This window comes from Panulirus ornatus, chromosome 17 (genome assembly GCF_036320965.1).
Source record: "Panulirus ornatus isolate Po-2019 chromosome 17, ASM3632096v1, whole genome shotgun sequence".
Taxonomy (NCBI): Eukaryota; Metazoa; Arthropoda; class Malacostraca; order Decapoda; family Palinuridae; genus Panulirus; species Panulirus ornatus.
Window position 1 is genome coordinate 16,217,424 of NC_092240.1, and position 22,312 is coordinate 16,239,735.

The 22,312-nt window shown below is 38.8% G+C and overlaps 1 protein-coding gene across 4 annotated transcripts in view; it reads left to right on the forward strand.

Annotated features, from left to right (window-relative positions):
- The window catches only part of LOC139754583 (protein SCO1 homolog, mitochondrial-like), an 89,189-nt gene that overhangs the window by 14,986 nt on the left and 51,891 nt on the right, over positions 1-22,312 (forward strand). For 2 of the 4 annotated variants that reach the window (XM_071671983.1, XM_071671980.1), the window contains 3 exons: positions 3,661-3,858; positions 16,847-17,055; positions 18,010-19,134. In XM_071671983.1, the coding sequence (XP_071528084.1) occupies positions 3,661-3,858; positions 16,847-17,055; positions 18,010-18,171 (569 nt within the window). In that variant the 3' untranslated portion in view covers positions 18,172-19,134. Of the gene's footprint in view, positions 1-3,660; positions 3,859-16,846; positions 17,056-18,009; positions 19,135-22,312 lie in introns of those variants that run through there. The other 2 variants (XM_071671982.1, XM_071671981.1) reach the window with 1 other exon arrangement.

A 22,312-nucleotide genomic window follows, 5' to 3' on the forward strand; every position in this document is an offset into this window, starting at 1 on the left:
ATTTCATGCCAGTTGTGTTTAATAGTTTGACCTTATTGAGGCAAGCTAATTAAACTGTTGATTAATCTGAAGAAATATTTTGTTCTAGCAGGTAATAAACCCTTACTAGAGACATTTACTTCCCAAGTTAACCCTTTAAGTGCACAGTTCAAATGAAACAAAACACTCAGTGTTCAGAAAAAGGCTTATGAAATGTATATGTGTTATCTGCATGAAAAGAGAGATCTCCTCATGAAGTAGTACAGCTTTCCTTTAAATGGAAGGATTTTGAATTGAGGGCATTCAGGCAGGTTGAAAGCCAATCTATGATAATTGTTTTTCTCCTTTCTGCAAAGACAAGACATTTTATTGGATATTGAAGATGGTCAGAGTTTGGACCTTCGTACCCGTATTTCCAGTGATGAAACGCTAGTCTTCCTCACCCTTTGGTAACCTTTAAGCCATGGCAGGGGAATGGCCCACCCTCAGCCACTATAAGGATAATATCAGATCCAATTAGTCCTAGTAGCTGTAGAAATTATTTTTCTTCATTAGGGTAGAAAACTAGTCTTGCTGGCTCAACCTAGGCTTTATGCTAGAGTTGTTCCTTGTTGGAGGACTCCAAGAATAGAGGCTTTGGTCCCCTTTTTCTAGCATAGTAAATGGTTGATTAGTTTAGAGGTGGTGGGTCTCCTCTGTAGCTTTGGAGTTTCCCTCACTTGGAGAGGTGGTTTTTTGGTATGCCTTCAATTGCCAATGAAGGTATTTATTTTCATGTACATGTACATTTCCGTGTGTGGCGGGGTGGCGATGGGGGTGAGTAGGGGCAGACAGTGTGAATTGTGTGCATGTGTGTATATGTGTGTGTCTGTGTGTGTATATGTGTGTGTACGTTGGGATGTGTGGGTGTGTATGTTTGCGTGTGTGGACGTGTGTGTGTGTGTGCATGTGTGTGGGGGTGGGTTGGGCCATTTCTTTTGTCTGTTTCCTTGCGCTACCTCGCAGGCGCGGGAGACAGCGACAAAGCAAAATAATAATGATAATAATTGAAGCTCTCCAGCCATCCTCTTTCATATTAGTAAATAATTGAAGCTCTCCAGCCATCCTCTTTCATATTAGTATGCTCACATGCATTCAGGACACACCTGAGTAAAGAAATGTGAGTTGTGAAGAATGAAAGCCTTTCTACTCTGAGACAATACCCTACACACAGCTTTTCCTGTTTTTGTTATCCTGCTCAGCCTTCCCCTGATTTTTGGAAAACCTTTTCTCTATGCCTATTGGTGGCTGCCTTCATTTGGCTCTGCAATCTGTAAAAATGTGAGGGCTCTTCTTTCTTTGAGTTGGTGGGAAATTGACATCAACCAGGGGGCAGAGGCTAATAGTGTTCAGCAGAGGCTTTGGTGGTCAGTGAATCATCTGAAAAAGGTTCGCTAAATAGTGTTCTTCTCAAGCTGTACGAGGGTAGGATGGAAACCTTCCTGATATTCATGTGGATTTCTTATGTTCACAGGGCACAGCCTCAGAGAGAGAAGTTTTTTCATTTTCCATAACCCACATCTTCAGAGATATTGGAGGTTAATTGGTGATGATATTGGAGATAGAAATAGTGGTGCTGGTAATCCACCCCCTCCCATATGATTGGGGAAAATATTTACACATTCATTGATACAAGAAAATTACAGTATACATATTACATACATGGTACAGGACTTTGGTGCATCATTAAGGAAATAGCATCATTATTATAATTCTTATTGATTACCATCTGATAGGGACTTTACTTACAAACATGTTTGTTAAAATAACAAAAGACAAAAAAGTGTGAAAAGTTGAAAAATTGTGTTCTACATCCATAGCAGCATATCTTCAACGTGTATCAGTCTGGTTCACTTTGGAACAGGTAGGCACATGGAACCCTGGGAACTTGAGTTGTAATGTAGAGCAAGTAGAAGAGTATGTAAATTATTAAGAGAAGATATACATAACCTTTGAAAATATGGAGGCACAAATATCAGTCATGGACTAAGTGAAGTTATTTTCATGTATTTATGGGGTGCTGCTACTTTCTGCTATTTTGTCATTCCAAAATGTATATACTAGGTGTGGTGTAACTTTAAATGTCACTCTTGAATTTTGAAAATAATTACCTCAAAAGTTTGCCATCAGCCATCTTGCCATTCCAATCAGCTTTCATCAAATTTTCTAAACCTTCATTTGTGTAGCCATCTTTACTGTTTGACAAGGTTGGTCTCACACCCAGCACTCCATTCCAGTCAAATTTTCCTCAGCCAACGGTCATGTAAGTCTTGTAGACATGAAACATATGTGATTTATCCATCTTAAAAGTGTGTGACTTTTCCATTCTCCTGAAATCATTGATCATTCCTCTTAAGTTCCGTTCAGCCTTGCATATTTTGTTATAGGTGATTACATGCATATTAGTTGTGATAGAAGCCACATGCACAATTTCCAGGAATTAGTTTTGCATAATTGGGATCCTTTAGCATTGACCTTGCAGCTCTTATAAAAGGAGAAAGATCCCCATTTTCCTTAGTGTATTTTGTTAGCAGGAGGATGGATGTGCTGGAAATGAGATGTTTGAGGACAATGTGTGGTGTGAGGTGGTTTGATCGAGTAAGTAACGTAAGGGTAAGAGAGATGTGTGGAAATAAAAAGAGCGTGGTTGAGAGAGCAGAAGAGGGTGTTTTGAAATGGTTTGGGCACATGGAGAGAATGAGTGAGGAGAGATTGACCAAGAGGATATATGTGTCGGAGGTGGAGGGAACGAGGAGAAGAGGGAGACCAAATTGGAGGTGGAAAGATGGAGTGAAAAGGATTTTGTGTGATCGGGGCCTGAACATGCAGGAGGGTGAAAGGAGGGCAAGAAATAGAGTGAATTGGAGTCATGTGGTATACAGGGGTTGACGTGCTGTCAGTGGATTGAAGCAAGGCATGTGAAGCGTCTGGGGTAAACCATGGAAGGCTGTGTAGGTATGTATATTTGCGTGTGTGGACGTGTGTATGTACATGTGTATGGGGGGGGGGGGTTGGGCCATTTCTTTCGTCTGTTTCCTTGCGCTACCTCGCAAACGCGGGAGACAGCGACAAAGTATAAAAAAAAAAAAAAAAAATTATTCAATAAACTCTCCTGCCCTTATAGCTGGAGGAAACTGGTCACATTTAGAAATAGAATTTATTTGCATGTTGAAGTAATAAGCTCAGCATGTTTTAATGAGTTGGTTTGGGATTCTGTGTATAACACAGTGTGAGGTCGTACTTGGAGAGGCTGTATCATCACTAGTGGATGGAAAGGAACACAATCACGTTGAGGAACTTTTCACTTAAAAGGAGTCCATCGTTTTCTTGCTTCTTTTTGGAGCTGCAAGAGCCTCATAGAAGGGGTCCTATGGCTGCTTGTTGATGATGCTTTAATGATAGATTACTTATTAGTGGTCATGTGATATAAAGTGTGCTCATTTACTAGGTATGGCTGTACATAGCTGCTCTAAGGATTTTCAGTTGCTTCTACAATGGGCACCTGTTAGGCAAATTTGGTTTATCACCTTGATAGTACCATGAAAAATTCTTTGAGATTTGGTTTGTGCTAGAGAAGAATACATACATATAAGATAATTTTTTCTCTAATGTAAGATGTATAACATATCTTTGTTTTTACAGCCCAGGCTAGAGAAAGGAAAAGAATACTAGGGAAAGCTAGTATTGGTGGAAAATTTGACTTGATTGACCATGATGGGCAACCCAGAAAGAGTGAAGATTTCTTAGGTCAATGGATTTTACTTTACTTTGGATTCACGCATTGTCCAGATGTCTGTCCTGATGAACTCGAGAAGATGGCCGCTGTGGTTGATGCAATAGGTGAGTGTTTTGATTCAAGAAAATTTGAGTGAAGATCCTAGGTGAAACTGTTGTGAAGGAGGTCTGCAAAGTAGATGGAAACAAAATGGGAAGTGCCCGATAAAGAGAGAGAAGCTGTAATTATTCTGATATATAAAAGAAGATAAAGTAAAGCAAATTTTAAGGTGTATGTTAGGACAATTATTGATTTCTGTTAGGAGGATTAGTAGTCCCTATGTGGTGAACAAGTTGGGTTTTGGAAGGGAAGAGAGTATATACACTAGATTTTTAAACTTAAAGTAATGAAGATTGTAGAGACAAAGAAGAAAGCTTTTACAGCATTTATTGGTTGAATTATGTTAAGAGATTTTGTAATGAATGTAGTTTACATGTGAGACTAAAGACTGGTACTAGTGAAGGGTGGGAAATAAAAATGGGAGTGCACTGAGATTGTGTGATATCATAATAGTTATTCAATGTTTTATGGATAGGTCATTATGTGAGGTTAGAGGAAGGTAGGATGTAAAACTTAATATGTAATCATGGAAGATGCCAGTTACTGTACTGTGCTGTTAGGTAAATAAGAAGAGCTGGATAGTTTGTCACTTTGATGATGTATGGTAGAGAAGAATGCTGAATGTGATCAAGAATAAAAGAAAGAATGTTATCTTTGAAGGTAATGGGAAATCAGCATGTAATATCTACATGGTGAAAATCAGCATGTAATCAGCAGGGAGATCAGCATGTAATATCTACATGGTGAAAAAATTCTTAGTAGTAGATGATTTTAGTTAGCAAGGAGTAAACTTATGTAAGGATGATAGTGAGAAGCTGAGAGCAGAGTCATAAAAGGGAGAAAAATTGAAGGTGCCCTGAAATCTCTGGTAAAGGGGAAAACTTTAAGCATGGAGTGTGCACAGTCTTCCACAGAGGAGCATAAGTTTCAAGTCTGATGAATGTATAAGTTTAAGTTCATGGAGATCAGGAGAGGTAAAAAGAGTAGTATAGTTTGTCTCTTTGATCATGTACGGCTGAGGAGAATGCTAAATGTAATCAAGAATAAAAGAAAGAGTGTTGTCTTTGGTGATGGGAGGGTGATGGGAGATCATGTAATATCTGCACAGTGAAAAAACAGTAGTTGTGGATGATTTTTATTAGTAGGGAGTAAACTTATTCAAGAATGATAGTTGGAAGCTGAGAGCAGTCATAAAAGGAAGAAAAATTGAAGGTGCCCTGAAATCTTAGGTAAAGAGAAAGCTTTAAGCATGGAGTGTGCACAGTCTTCCATAGTGGAGTATGAGCTCCAAGTCTGATGAATGAATGTGAATTTTAAGTTCATGTAGGTCAGTCGAGGTAAAAGATAAAAGTATCAGAAACAAGAAATTAGCATAGTGCAGCTAGAATTGATGGAGTAGATAATAAAGAATGAGAATGTGAAAAGAATATATAGTGCAACAAAAACATCAGAAAGGAGTCATTTTGATTAGCTATGGTCATGGAAAATGTAGAGCAGAGGGTAGTTTAATGAAGAAGTGTACGTTGGTACAGCCATGGTACATAGAGTAGAGATGATCATGGAAGAGATAAATAGATCCAGTGAAAATAGTTGATTAGGGCTTAGGATATTTTTTATGGAAATACTAGACATAATGGGATTGGATACAGTAAATGCATATTATGTACATAGAGTTGGTTTGGGTAGAGATGTTGGAGTGCAAGATGAAGTTTTTTTTTTTTTTTTTTTTTTTTTTTTTTTTTTTTTGAGTGCAGAAACTCATGTTTCATTTTAACACTTAGGGTTTGGGTTGAGGATGTGGATGAGTGATTGTAGAAGTTGTATGTACCTGAGCCACCCAACCAGTGGAATTGGGAATGGAGGCAATGATGATAGTGGGATGGAAGCTAGGATACTGTATGTAGGTTACTGCATTATTTTTCTTGTTATTTCTTTACTTTATGATATTTCTGACTACAGTGAAGAGTTTGAATATTGATTTGTAAATCAACAAGTTGTTTGTACTTGATAAAATACCATGTTTTGCGAATATGTTCCATGTAATATACTGAAGCTGATGTCGTAAACCATGGAATATTCTTTGGCTTGGCTGTGGATGATGGGCTCTGGATTTAAAACATTGTGTATGATACTTAGAGATTGGATGTGTGCAAATGAGGCCATTAGTCACTTGTTCCTGATGCTACTTTGATAAGGCTAGAGAAATAACCTCTCCTTTTCATCCACTGATAGATCTTTCTGGTCTTTTACTAAAAGCATTGCTAACAACTTCTGTCACTCCACCTTCCCCTTACTTTAATGTTCTGACATTACTATATCTGTCTCTCCCATAGACAAAGCACTTGTTTTTTGGTTCTCTTTTCTCCTCTAACTCTGTCTTGGATGATTCTGACTTTCCTTCATCCCCTGATGCTCCTCTTACTAATTCTGTGCCCCTCCCTGTAATCTCTCTTCGAACTGTCTGGAAAGGCTTTTCTCTCTCTGGACACAAGCAAGGCTTATGATCCTGATGGCATCCATCCCTGTGTGCTGAAAGAGTGCATCTCTGAACTTGTACCTGTGCTTGCTCGTCTGCTCTGTTTCTGTAAAATTCAGGACTTTTCCTTCATCTTGGTGATGTGCTTTGGTGCACCCCATCCCCAAGAAAGCTGACTAATGTAACCCCTTTTAACTATTGTCCTGTCGCTTTGACATCTACTATTTCCCGAGTCTTTGAATCTCTCTTCAACTCCTGTTTCTTCAGACGTCTTGAATACTGCTTTTATAAATGCCATGCACTCATCTTGTACTCCTTAGTTTCACTTGATATCACCATGTGTCATCTTTCATGGTGTTTATGAACACAAGCCACTTTTCCAAGATTGTTTACTTTTACCATGTCTTTAAGATGTATGTCATTTTCCTATTCCCACCACCAGCTTTCACTCTCATCTCCACCAAGAAAAGATCAAACATTCCATATACCATGCCTTGCAAAGTGATCACAGTCAATAATTCTTTGCATGTCTGTTGTTTAACACATATTCTGTTAGCACCCGTAAACCCCAACCTATGTACACCTATTTGTATGTTGTACCTAGCACCCGTAAACCCCAACCTATGTACACCTATTTGTATGTTGTACCTTTTCTTAAACTTTCTGTCCCAATCACCTTTTCTCTTTCATTTTACTAACAAACAGCTTAAGGGTTAGGATTACGGTTACATAAGAGGGTCCTTCATCACTTTTAAGCAGTTGTGTAGTGCCTAGTGGACATTGTCTTCTTTGTTGCTACATACTGTATTGGTCATGTCAGAACAGATGTAGACATCAGAAGAACACTTTCCTTACCTTGTGATATATTTTCTTCCCATTAGAGAAAATTATTGTGGCAGCCTGTTATATTGGATTGTAAGGTGTATCATGAAGTTTACTATCCTTTTGAATGAATAGAATTTTTCTATTCAAATTTTCTTGTAATTCTTAATTTTTCTCATACAAATACACTGTTTCCTGTGTTAGCAAAGTAGCACCAGAAACAAACAAAGAAAGGGCCTCAGTCACTTGCATCCATTCACTAGTTGTCATGTATAATGCACCAAAACCACAATACATTATCCATAACCAGCTCCCACAGAACTTTCTGTGGTTCTTTTGGCTGCTTTATATACCATGATTCAGTCCACTAATAGCACATTGGCCTTTGTATATGACATCACTCTAATTCATTCTATCCCATGCTCTTCTTTCACCCTCCTGCATGTTCTGGCCCTAGTCACAGAAAATCTTTTTCCTTCCATCCATTCATATCCGTTTGTCTCATCTTTCTCCTTGTCCCTTTCACTTCTAACACATACATCCTTTTTGTTAACCTCTCCTTTCTCATTCTTTCTATATGTCCATACTATTTCATTACACCCTCTTCAGATCTCTTAGCCATAATCATCTTATTACAGCACCTCTCACTAACCTTGTCATTACTTCGGCAACCCTCTTCACAACACATATAGCCCTCATTCATTGAATTTCCATCACATTCGCCATTTTCCATTTACTGTAATCTGTAGCCCATACCTTGCATCCGTACAACATTGTTGGGTCTACTATGCATGCAGACATACCCATTTTTGCCCTAACAAATAGTGACCTTTATTTCCACACATTTCTCAGTCTCCCAGAACCTTCGCCTCTTCACCCACCTTATGAATCATCTCCACTTCCATGGTTCCATTTGCTGCCATGTTCACTCCCAGGTATCTATAACACTTCACTTCTCCAAGTTTTCTGAGTTCAGAGTAACACCCTGAGTAATGTGTCTTTCGGCGCTGCTAAACCTGCTAACCTTGATTTTGTTCTCATTTACTCAAGTTTCCTCTTTCAGTCACTGTTCCAAACTCAGATACCAACTTCTGCAGTTTTGCTTGAATCTGCCACCATTGCTGTAACATCAGCAGAGAACTGACTCACCCCCCCCCCCCCCCCCCACCACCACCACCACCACTTGACCTTCCAAAACTTCTTATTTTCCCTTAAGCTTCCTCTTACTCACTCATTCCATCTCTCATTTGCCCTCTTTCTGCCCCTGCACCTTCTCCCCATCACTTGTTCTCCATCCACATAAGTAATGCCAGTACACCTCTCTTTTCTCTTTCACTAGTTACTTTGTCATCTCAGTACTCACCCACATCCCTTTCTCACCTGCCACTTCCCCACCTCCACGTGCTACACACTTTTCTTGTTCTTGCTATGCTTAATCTCTCCTGGTATTTCTTCACACAAGTCTCTTTTTCCAAATTCATTCATGAACTTGTAGCATTGTCTAGAATGTGTTCTTACCTTGAGGAAACAAAAAGTCATTCATAAACTTGTAGCATTGTCTAGAATGTGTTCTTACCTTGAGGAAACAAAAAGTCATTCATAAACTTGTAGCATTGTCTAGAATGTGTTCTTACCTTGAGGAAACAAAAAGTCATTCATAAACTTGTAGCATTGTCTAGAATGTGTTCTTACCTTGAGGAAACAAAAAGTCATTCATAAACTTGTAGCATTGTCTAGAATGTGTTCTTACCTTGAGGAAACAAAAAGTCATTCATAAACTTGTAGCATTGTCTAGAATGTGTTCTTACCTTGAGGAAACAAAAAGTCATTCATAAACTTGTAGCATTGTCTAGAATATGTTCTTACTTTGAGAAAACATACAAGAGATCTGAGAGGGTCATAAGCATTGACCTACTTCATTCAAACAGGAGCCGAGTTATGTGAATATAGACTGACAGATAGACAGAACAAACGTAGAGCGTCAGAAAAGAAAAATCATGCGATTTTTCTCTTCCCAATAGTATCAAAATTTTGCTATCACCTGATTATAATGTCTACCATTCTTTGATACTTCAGGTGGACCATACCATCATTATCTACTTAATTAATGCTGATGGAGAATTTGTGGATTACTATGGCCAGAACAAGACTGCTAACCAAATAACTGCTAGTATTGCTGTCAACATGAAGAAGTATGTGATATGCAGAAAAAAGGAATTCTAAGTCATCTACTGTAAATGTACAAAGGTAGAGCAGCAGAATTGTTTTATTTTTTGTCTTTTAGGAAATTTCTTAACTTTTCTACAAAGGACTCAAGGCTTACAGAAACTACTGCCAAGATTTTTTTTTTTCTGCCATGGATTTAGAATGCTTTTGATATTTTTCAGATGAAGCTTGTGCTTTTGAAAACACAAAGAAATACACTATAATCATTTGGTGCTCATAATAAATGTTTTTTTTTGGCATGCAATGCATGTAAGATATCAGTGAAATATATGTTACCATTACTGGTTCAGTACTGAGCTTAGTTATATGAGTTCTTCACTGTTTTTTTTATCACATATTCTTGTGTAAATACTCCAAATAGGATTGGAGGAAACTTTTTTCTCTCTCCTTCTCACTTTTTCTTCGTGAATATCTTTATGGTCAAAGCTTTACAAAATTGTTTAATATCTTCAGTTTGGCATGTCACTTTATAGATTTTTTTAGGCAGTGCTTACTTTGCCATAGTATTGGTTACAAATCTCAGGTGTTATGATAGACATTAATAATGTTTTTGTAGGAAAAAAAATCTTTTAAGATTAGGAATTTGAATGATTGCAAAGAAATTTCTATGCCAATATAAGTCTTCAGAAAATCTTTTACACTTCTGTACAAGTAATGAACTTCAGTCATGGTAACAGGTGACCTAGCAAAATATAATGATTACCTGTACATGTTAGCTGTTTAGTGCTTTGTAATTTATTTTCTATTTTTTTTTAATAAACTATTGCTTTATAAGGAGTTTTATGATAATCATATTTGTTTCAATAAAGATAAAACTGGTATGTTATACCTAGCTTACTACCAGATGTTAGCTTCCGTTCCATAGGTTGCTTTGCTTAGTCATAATCAGAATTGTCATGTCTGGATTCTTAATCATTAAATTGGAAGACTTCCCTGACACAAGCAGTTGAAGAGAAGGGTTTTGTCTTTTTCTGCTGTTATGAAATGAAACCTTGGAAAAGCCTTGTTTATGCCATTACATGAGGCTGATGTAAGGTCCAAGGGATTTGTGAAGCAGCAGTTTTATGACTAAATGACTTAAAATGTGAAGTATCAAGTTTGTAAGTTTACAACTAGTATGGTGTGTACTTTAAGTAACCTAAGTATGACTTCTTTCTAGGCCAATTTAATCTCCTTGCTTTATGTTGTTAGCTTTTATGTTGTGCAGGATGTCAGTTAAGAAGTTGTCATACTAGTGGCCAACAGCAAGCAAACTTCAGGTATTGCAGTCAAATTGCATAAGAAAAGGGGATAACTAATTGTTGATTGCTTAGTTGGGATTTTCAATATATGTAAAAATCATGGTGAGGTACCTAAGGATTGGCAGAAAGCATGCATAGAACAAATTGCATAAAGTGTTTGAATTAGAGGTTTAAGTTTGTTAAACGTACTTGGTGAGATGTATGAGAGAGTGGTGCAGAGGGTGGTGACATGTGCAGAGCATGAGAATGAGGAGGAATAGTGTGGTTTTAGAAGTTGATTAGGTGACTGCTGTGAAGAATGAGTTAGAAATACTTGTAGAAGCAGAAGGATTTGCATGTAGCATTTATGGATCTGGAGAAGGCATATGATAGAGTTGATAGAGATGCTCTGTGGAAGGTATTAAGAATATATGGTGTGGGAGGCAAGTTGTTAGAAGCAGTGAAAAGTTTTTATCGAGGATGTAAGGCATGTGTACGTGTAGGAAGAGAGGAAAGTGATTGGTTCTCAGTGAATGTAGGTTTGCGGCAGGGGTGTGTGATGTCTCCATGGTTGTTTAATTTGTTTATGGATGGGGTTGTTAGGGAGGTGAATGCAAGAGTTTTGGAAAGAGGGGCAAGTATCTGTTGGGAATGAGAGAGCTTGGGAAGTGAGTCAGTTGTTGTTCGCTGATGATACAGCGCTGGTGGCTGATTCATGTGAGAAACTGCAGAAGCTGGTGACTGAGTTTGGTAAAGTGTGTGAAAGAAGAAAGTTAAGAGTAAATGTGAATAAGAGCAAGGTTATTAGGTACAGTAGGGTTGAGGGTCAAGTCAATTGGGAGGTGAGTTTGAATGGAGAAAAACTGGAGGAAGTGAAATGTTTTAGATATCTGGGAGTGGATCCGGCAGCGGATGGAACCATGGAAGCGGAAGTGGATCATAGGGTGGGGGAGCAGGCGAAAATTCTGGGAGCCTTGAAGAATGTGTGGAAGTCGAGAACATTATCTCGGAAAGCAAAAATGGGTATGTTTGAAGGAATAGTGGTTCCAACAATTTTGTATGGTTGCGAGGCGTGGGCTATGGATAGAGTTGTGCGCAGGAGGATGGATGTGTTGGAAATGAGATGTTTGAGGACAATGTGTGGTGTGAGGTGGTTTGATCGAGTAAGTAACGTAAGGGTAAGAGAGATGTGTGGAAATAAAAAGAGCGTGGTTGAGAGAGCAGAAGAGGGTGTTTTGAAATGGTTTGGGCACATGGAGAGAATGAGTGAGGAAAGATTGACCAAGAGGATATATGTGTCGGAGGTGGAGGGAACTAGGAGAAGAGGGAGACCAAATTGGAGGTGGAAAGATGGAGTGAAAAAGATTTTGTGTGATCGGGGCCTGAACATGCAGGAGGGTGAAAGGAGGGCAAGGAATAGAGTGAATTGGGTCGCTGTGGTATACCGGGGTTGACGTGCTGTCAGTGGATTGAATCAAGGCATGGGAAGCGTCTGGGGTAAACCATGGAAAGCTGTGTAGGTATGTATATTTGTGTGTGTGGACGTATGTATATACATGTGTATGGGGGTGGGTTGGGCCATTTCTTTCGTCTGTTTCCTTGCGCTACCTCGCAAACGCGGGAGACAGCGACAAAGCCAAAAAAAAAGAATATATATATATATATATATATATATATATATATATATATATATATATATATATTATCCCTGGGGATAGGGGCGAAAGAATACTTCCCACGTATTCCCTGTGTGTTGTAGAAGGCGACTAAAAGGGGAGGTAGCGGGGGGCTGGAAATCCTCCCCTCTCAATTTTACTTTTCCAAAAGAAGGAACAGAGAAGGGGGCCAGGTGAGGATATTCCCTCAGAGGCCCAGTCCTCTGTTCTTAACGCTACCTTGCTAACGCGGGAAATGGCGAATAGTTTGAAAGAAAAAAAAAGGAGAGATAGTGTGATTGTAAACAGAATGCTAGTAGTCCACATGAGGGTGAGGCAGAAAGAAAAGACAGCTACCTGGGTCAGAGGAGTATATATTGACAACCACTGTAATGGCTCACTACACAGCCATCACTAACCCTCCTGATACCCAGGTGGGTAGTACTGTTAATATACCTCCCTGCTTGTTGGCTGCCTACCAACTACTACCTACTTACCACTACCTCTTCTCACCCATATTATTTCCTCCTGAACAAAAACTTCTACTAATCTTCACTTTTGCCCCCATCTGTTAATGATTAGACATCCCACCACCTGCCCCTCTCAGCTCATTTACATCCAAGTCTGTGTATTAATATATTATTATATATATTATATATTTTGCCTTGTCGCTGTCTCCCGCGTTAGCGAGGTAGCGCAAGGAAACAGACGAAAGAATGGCCCAACCCACTCACATACAGTTGTATATACATACACGTCCACACACACAAATATACATGCCTGTACATCTCGATGTATACATATATATACACACAGACTTATCCATATATACACATGTACATAATTCATGCTGTCTGCCTTTATTTATTCCCATCGCCACCTTGCCACACATGGAATAACCCCCCTTCCCCCTCATGTGTGTGAGGTAGCGCTAGGAAAAGACAACACCACATTCGTTCACACTCAGTCTCTAGCTGTCATGTAATAATGCACCGAAACCACAGCTCCCTTTCCACATCCAGGCCCCACAGAACTTTCCATGGTTTACCCCAGACGCTTCACATGCCCTGGTTCAATCCATTGACAGCACGTTGACCCCGGTATACCACATCGTTCCAATTTACTCTGTTCCTTGCATGCCTTTCACCCTCCTGCATGTTCAGGCCCTGATTACTCAAAATCTTTTTCACTCCATCTTTCCACCTCCAATTTGGTCTCCCACTTCTCCTCGTTCCCTCCACCTCTGACACATATATCCTCTTGGTCAATCTTTCCTCACTCATTCTCTCCATGTGACCAGACCATTTCAAAACACCCTCTTCTGCTCTCTCAACCACACATTTTTTATTTCCACACATCTCTCTTACCCGTACATTACTTACTCAATCAAACCACCTCACACCACATATTGTCCTCAAACATCTCATTTCCAGCACATCCACCCTCCTGTGCACAACTCTATCCATAGCCCACACCTCGCAACCATACAACATTGTTGGAACCACTATTCCTTCAAACATACCCATTTTTGCTTTCCGAGATAGTGTTCTCGACTTCCAAACATTTTTCAAGGCTCCCAGAACTTTCGCCCCCTCCCCCACCCTATGATTCACTTCCGCTTCCATGGTTCCATCCACTGCCAGATCCACTCCCAGATATCTAAAACACTTTACTTCCTCCAGTTTTTCTCCATTCAAACTTACCTCCCAATTGACTTGACCCTCAACCCTACTGTACCTAATAACCTTGCTCTTATTCACATTTACTCTCAACTTTCTTCTTTCACACACTTTACCAAACTCAGTCACCAGCTTCTGCAGTTTCTCACATGAATCAGCCACCAGCACTTTATCATCAGCGAACAACAAGTGACTCGCTTCCCAAGCTCTCTCATTCACAACAGACTGCATACTTGGCCCTCTTTCCAAAACTCTTGCATTCACCTCCCTAACAACCCCATTCATAAACAAATTAAACAACCATGGAGACATTACACACCCCTGCCGCAAAACCAACTTCCACTGAGAACCAATCACTTTCCTCTCTTCCTACATGTACACATGCCTTACATTCTCGATAAAAACTTTTCACTGCTTCTGACAACTTGCCTCCCACACCATATATTCTTAATACCTTCCACAGAGCATCTCTATCAACTCTATCATATGCCTTCTCCAGATCCATAAATGCTACATACAAATCCATTTGCTTTTCTAAGTATATCTCACATACATTCTTCAAAGCAAACACCTGATCCACACATCCTCTACCACTTCTGAAACCACACTGCTCTTCCCCAGTCTGATGCTCTGTACATGCCTTCACCCTCTCAATCAATACCCTCCCATATAATTTCCCGGGAATACTCAACAAACTTATACCTCTGTAATTTGAGCACTCACTCTTATCCCCTTTGCCTTTGTACAATGGCACTATGCAAGCATTCCGCCAATCCTCAGGCACCTCAACATGAATCATACATACATTAAATAACCTTACCAACCAGTCAACAGTACAGCCACCCCGTTTTTTAATAAATTCCACTGCATTACCATCCAAACCCGCTGCCTTGCCGGCTTTCATCTTCCACAAAGCTTTTACTACCTCTTCTTTGTTTACCAAATCATTTTCCCCAACCCTCTCACTTTGCACACCACCTCGACCAAAACACCCTATATCTGCCACTCTATCATCAAACACATTCAACAAACCTTCAAAATACTCCCTCCATCTCCTCACATCACCACTACTTATCACCTCCCCATTAGCCCCCTTCACTGATGTTCCCATTTGTTCCCTTGTCTTACGAACTTTATTTACCTCCTTCCAAAACATCTTTTTACTCTCCCTAAAATTTAATGATACTCTCTCACCCCAACTCTCATTTGCCCTCTTTTTCACCTCTTGCACCTTTCTCTTAACCTCCTGCCTCTTTCTTTTATACATCTCTCACTCATTTGCATTTTTTCCCTGCAAAAATCGTCCAAATGCCTCTCTCTTCTCTTTCACTAATAATCGTACTTCTTCATCCCACCACTCACTACCCTTTCTAATCAACCCACCTCCCATGCTTCTCATGCCACAAGCATCTTTTGCGCAAGCCATCACTGCTTCCCTAAATACATCCCACCCCTCCCCCACTCCCCTTACCTCCTTTGTTCTCACCTTTTTCCATTCTGTACACAGTCTCTCCTGGTACTTCCTCACACAAGTCTCCTTCCCAAGCTCACTTACTCTCACCACTCTCTTCACCCCAACATTCTCTCTTCTTTTCTGAAAACCCCTACAAATCTTCACCTTCGCCTCCAGAAGATAATGATCAGACATCCCTCCAGTTGCACCTCTCAGCACATTAACATCCAAAAGTCTCTTTCGCGCGCCTATCAATTAACACGTAATCCAGTAACGCTCTCTGGCCATCTCTTCTACTTACATATGTATACTTACGTATGTCTCGCTTTTTAAACCAGGTATTCCCAATCACCAGTCCTTTTTCAGCACATAAATCTACAAGCTCTTCACCATTTCCATTTCCAACACTGAGCACCCCATGTATACCAATTATTCCCTCCACTGCCACATTACTCACCTTTGCATTCAAATCACCCATCACTATAACCCGGTCTTGTGCATCAAAACCACTAACACACTCATTCGGCTGCTCCCAAAACACTTGTCTCATGATCTTTCTTCTCATGCCCAGGTGCATATGCACCAATAATCACCCATCTCTCTCCATCAACTTTCAGTTTTACCCATATCAATTTAGAATTTACTTTCTTACACTCTATCACATACTCCCACCACTCCTGTTTCAGGAGTAGTGCTACTCCTTCCCTTGCTCTTGTCCTCTCACTAACCCCTGACTTTACTCCCAAGACATTCCTAAACCACTCTTCCCCTTTACCCTTGAGCTTCGTTTCACTCAGAGCCAAAACATCCAGGTTCCTTTCCTCAAACATACTACCTATCTCTCCTTTTTTCTCATCTTGGTTACACCCACACACGTTTAGACACCCCAATCTGAGCCTTTGAGGAGGATGAGCACTCCCCACATGACTCCTTCTTCTATTTCCCCTTTTAGAAAGTTAAAATACAAGGAGGGGAGGGTTTCTAGCCCCCCACTCCCATCCCGACACGTGAGGAATGCGTGGGAAGTATTCTTTCTCCCCTATCAGAAATATATATAATCCAATAATGCCGGCTGACCATCTTTCCACTTATGTATGTACCTCATTTTGAATTTGCTTCAATATTTCTCTTCATCTTGCTGAATACCTCATGCACCCAGTTATACTCTCAAATGCTACATTATCACTTTTGCTTGTAAATCATCCATCACAAATACTCTGTCTCCTGCATCAAGATTGACACACTCACTTGATTGCATCAAAATTGTTGACACTCACTCAGATGCTTCCATAACACTCTTCTCACTTCAACATTCTTCTTGCAGCCAGGTGCATGAGTACTTATTATCACCCATCCCTTAAAATCCTTTTTCATGCATACCCACATCATTCTGGATTTATTTTTATAGATAGGCATTTATGAAAAACAATCTAATTTCTATTTTTGTTTTTCTTTTTTTTAGATGGAATGGAAAATGCTCATAATATTCAGCCCTTATTCATCACAGTGGATCCACACAGAGATAGCCAAAAAGCCATCAAGGAATATTTGAAGGAGTTCCATCCTAAGATTTTGGGTCTGACAGGGTCAGATGAAAAGATTGCAGAAGCCTGTCGTGCATACAGAGTTTACTTTAGTGCTGGTCCTAGAGATGATGATGATGATTATATTGTAAGTTCTTATTTGTCTGTTTTTCTCAATGAGTGTTTTGTAGCTTTTACTCTCTATGACAAAGTAGGCAATTTGCCAACATAGAATATGGTAGTTCTTTGCATGTGTTTCATAGTCTGCACTTGCTGCATCATAGTACATTTATTGATGAGAACAAGGTAGCATTGCTTAAAAAATCTTTATTTGTTGATTTAGTTAAAAGAGTCAAGTAATTGCCTTGTACTAGAAGACTGTGCATTGAATTAGTTCTTCAATTAAAAGAGTGGAAGTTCTATCACACAAGATGGGTAGCCTGTTGAATAAGGAAATGTTTAAGCATCAGGAGAAAGTGATAAACAAAGAGATATAAATGGAAATAGCAATGTATATGAGACTGAGTATCAGAGTTTATGGCAGTAATGTCACATTTAACTGCAGTATGGCTTTGACAATGAAATAGTAGCTCACCATGAAGCTCTTGCCCTTGACATTGTTTGAAAATGCTTGCATGGACAACTATGGTTAGCTATTTTTCTTCAGATGAATTCATCTACATACAGTTTTTATTTCAAAGATAGCCAAATCAGCTTCTTGTACATGAAAAGGAGGGTATCTCTTGTAGAATCTTCAAAAGCCCTTTTTCCAAATTCATTCATGAACTTGTAGCATTGTCTAGAATGTGTTCTTACCTTGAGGAAACAAAAAGTCATTCATAAACTTGTAGCATTGTCTAGAATATGTTCTTACTTTGAGAAAACATACGAGAGATCTGAGAGGCTTCATAAGCTTGACCTACTTCCATTCAAACAGGAGCCGAGTTATGTGAATATAGACTGACAGATAGAGAGATAGATAGATAGACAGAACAAACGTAGAGCGTCAGAAAAGAAAAATCATGCGATTTTTCTCTTCCCAATAGTATCAAAATTTTTGCTATCACCTGATTATAATGTCTACCATTCTTTGATACTTCAGGTGGACCATACCATCATTATCTACTTAATTAATGCTGATGGAGAATTTGTGGATTACTATGGCCAGAACAAGACTGCTAACCAAATAACTGCTAGTATTGCTGTCAACATGAAGAAGTATGATGATATGCAGAAAAAAGGAATTCTAAGTCATCTACTGTAAATGTACAAAGGTAGAGCAGCAGAATTGTTTTATTTTTTGTCTTTTAGGAAATTTCTTAACTTTTCTACAAAGGACTCAAGGCTTACAGAAACTACTGCCATATGGTAAACATTTTTATGCATTTTTTCATGGATGTAGGATGATTTTAATATTTTTCAGATAAGGAGTGCACTCTTGGGAAACACTGGGGGCCAATTATCATCTTTTAGTGTTTGTTATGAATAGTCTTGTTGGCGTGTATTTAAGTATAACGGTGAAAAAAATTCCTTAAGCTTTCCAGAAATGTATATGTTCAAAGTTTAGTCATACACAAGGCTTACAGAAACTACTGCCAAGATTTTTTTTTTCTGCCATGGATTTAGAATGCTTTTGATATTTTTCAGATGAAGCTTGTGCTTTTGAAAACACAAAGAAACACACTATAATCATTTGGTGCTCATAATAAATGTTTTTTTTTGGCATGCAATGCATGTAAGGATATCAGTGAAATATATGTTACCATTACTGGTTCAGTACTGAGCTTAGTTATATGAGTTCTTCACTGTTTTTTTATCACATATTCTTGTGTAAATACTCCAAATAGGATTGGAGGAAACTTTTTTCTCTCTCCTTCTCACTTTTTCTTCGTGAATATATGATGGTCAAAGCTTTACAAAATTGTTAATAATCTTCAGTTTGGCATGTCACTTTATAGATTTTTTTAGGCAGTGCTTACTTTGCCATAGTATTGGGTACAAATCTCAGGTGTTATGATAGACATTAATAATGTTTTGTAGGAAAAAAAATCTTTTAAGATTAGGAATTTGAATGATTGCAAAGAAATTTTCTATGCCAATATAAGTCTTCAGAAAATCTTTTACACTTCTGTACAAGATAATGAACTTCAGTCATGGTAACAGGTGACCTAGCAAAATATAATGATTACCTGTACATGTTAGCTGTTTAGTGCTTTGTAATTTATTTTCTATTTTTTTTTAATAAACTATTGCTTTATAAGGAGTTTTATGATAATCATATTTGTTTCAATAAAGATAAAACTGGTATGTTATACCTAGCTTACTACCAGATGTTAGCTTCCGTACCATAGGTTGCTTTGCTTAGTCATAATCAGAATTGTCATGTCTGGATTCTTAATCATTAAATTGGAAGACTCCCTGACACAAGCAGTTGAAGAGAAGGGTTTTGTCTTTTTCTGCTGTTATGAAATGAAACCTCGGAAAAGCCTTTGTTTATGCCATTACATGAGGCTGATGTAAGGTCCAAGGGATTTGTGAAGCAGCAGTTTTATGACTAAATGACTTAAAATGTGAAGTATCAAGTTTGTAAGTTTACAACTAGTATGGTGTGTACTTTAAGTACACACTAAGTATGACTTCTTTCTAGGCCAATTTAATCTCCTTGCTTTATGTTGTTAGCTTTTATGTTGTGCAGGATGTCAGTTAAGAGTTGTCATACTAGTGGCCAACAGCAAGCAAACTTCAGGTATTGCAGTCAAATTGCATAAGAAAGGGGATAACTAATTGTTGATTGCTTAGTTGGGATTTTCAATATATGTAAAAATCATGGTGAGGTACCTAAGGATTGGCAGAAAGCATGCATAGAACAATTGCATAAAGTGTTTGAATTAGAGGTTTAAGTTTGTTAAACGTACTTGGTGAGATGTATGAGAGAGTGGTGACAGAGGGTGGTGACATGTGCAGAGCATGAGAATGAGGAGGAATAGTGTGGTTTTAGAAGTTGATTAGGTGACTGCTGTGAAGAATGAGTTAGAAATACTTGTAGAAGCAGAAGGATTTGCATGTGGCATTTATGGATCTGGAGAAAGCATATGATATGGTACGTGGAAGATGTTATGAATATATGGTGTAGGGGGAAAGCTACTAGAAACAGTGAAGAGTTTTAATCAAGAAAGTATGGCATATGTGCAAGCAGATGATAGGATGGATGCAAGGTGTTGTGAATATATGGTGTAGGAGGAAAGTTGCTTGAAGCAGTGAAGAGTTTTTATCAAGAGAGTAGGGCATATGTTTAAATAGTTTGAAAGGAAGGTTGGTGGTAATTGGTGAAGCGGGGTTTGGAGCAGGGATGTTGATGTTACTATTGCTGTTTGACTTGTTTATGGATGGGTTGGTGAGGGAGATATATGCAAGGATCTTGGAGAGAGAGTTAGGTATACAGTCTGTTTGGTGTGGGAAGGGCCTGGGAGGTCTGTCAGTTATTGTTAGCCAATGATGCAATTAATACACCCTTAGGGGTGGAACAGAAGAGAGGTATTGCTCAGCTTCCTCAGGGCAATAGCATTAGCAGTTTTTTTTTAAATACAGACAAACACTTGAGGTGTGCAGGGGTTCTTGTTTTTTTTTGGACAGTTTGAGAGTCCCGCTGCCTCTGGGAAACACTACACTGTAGTTCCCCTTTGTCAGTGGCCTATCAAGGATGAGGCATGAAAAAGCTAAGAAGGAGCACTGAAATTTACCAGTTATTCCTGTGAATAAAAGGGATGAGTGATTGAGAGTAATGGCACAAAAATGTAAAATGGGATGACTAGTGAGAGTAAAAGGAGGGAGCTTGTGGAGAAATGTAAACATTATAGTTTGGATGTGCTAGGGTTTGGGGAAACCCATATCCTTGGACAGGGTGTATGGAGTGAAAATGGAAATGATGAATGCAAGTTATGATAGGGATAATATGGATTGGAATGAATAAAAATTATCAGGGAAGAGGGAAAGAAGATTGCATAACTGTGCTATCACCATTAGTAAGGGAGGGAGATACAGAAAAGGGATGGAATAGATCAAGAACGGTATGGGTGAAAGTAAAGATTAGAATTGTGAAGTATGCATGAGTTTATGTTCATGTGCCTGTGAATATGAAGACTGTGCGAGGGAAGGGTGAAATGAAGCATTTCTGAGAAATTTGAATGACTGTATAAATGGTTTTCAGTAGAGAAAGGTAATTGTAACGGGTGATATGGATGTGAAGGTGGGATGTGATGAAATTGGCAAGATAGTAAGTGGGGAGTGCCTGGAGTAAATGAGAATAGAAGTTATCATGTGGATGTATGTGTTAAGAATGTTTTACTCCTTTTATTCAGAACAAAATGATTCACAGTGGATAAGAAATGATGGAAGAGAAGAGCAAAAGGTGTTTATTATGTGGCAGTGTATGAAAGGATGAAAAAGGCTGTGCTAGATACTAGAGTTGTGAGAGGATTCTTTGGTGACGCTGACTATTTTGCAGTTCTTATGGGGATGAGGATAAGGGAGAAGTGGAGGTACAGTGTAAGGAAGAATGGATAGGTAAAAGGTTTGGCAAGCAAAAAGATGAATCAGAAAGAACACAAGGAGGAGTATGATAGGAGGTTGACCAATAGTTTAGATAGAAGTGCACTAAATGTAGGAATGCAGTCATGTGTGAATGAGGTGTTTAAAATGTTTAGAGAAAGACTGTTTAAGAGTGTAGAATTAGTAGTTGGATACAAGATCATGAAATATTGGAATAAAAAGGGAAAAGCATGGTGGAGGGATGAGATTAGAAATGCTGCAGAAGTGAAGAAAAAGGCATGTGGTAGATGTTTTTGAAGAAATTTACCTGTGGAAGTTCAGCAAAGGAGGGAGGAAATGTAAATAAAATGTTAAGCAGCTGATAGAGGAAAGCAAAAAAGAGTAGATGAAGATTTTTTAAAAAAGTTGAGTGAAGAGTTTCAGAAAAATAAGAAATTGTATTGGAAGGATGTGAAAAAAGAAAATAGTGGATGTAGGAGTGGAAATGTCAATGTGAGAACTAAGGAAGAGGAGTTGCCAAGTCAAAAGGAGGAAGTGAAAGGAAGATGGAATGAGTATTTGGAGAACTGATGAATATGGGAGAAGGTAAGACAGCAGTTGTTACATGCATGTGTATTAAGGATGGAAGGACAAGGATACAAATACATGGGCCTGTAGCAGAAAGAGAGGTGAGAAGGGCAGTAATGAGGCTGAAGGTAGGATGGGCACCTGGAGTGGATGGAATTACATCTGAAATGCTGAAGTATGGAGGAGAAAGTGTGTTAGAGTGGATGCACCAGATATGTAATTTAGCTTGGAAACAGGAGTTTGTTTCAGAGGATTGGTTTAAAGGTATTATTGTTACTTTATTCAAAAGG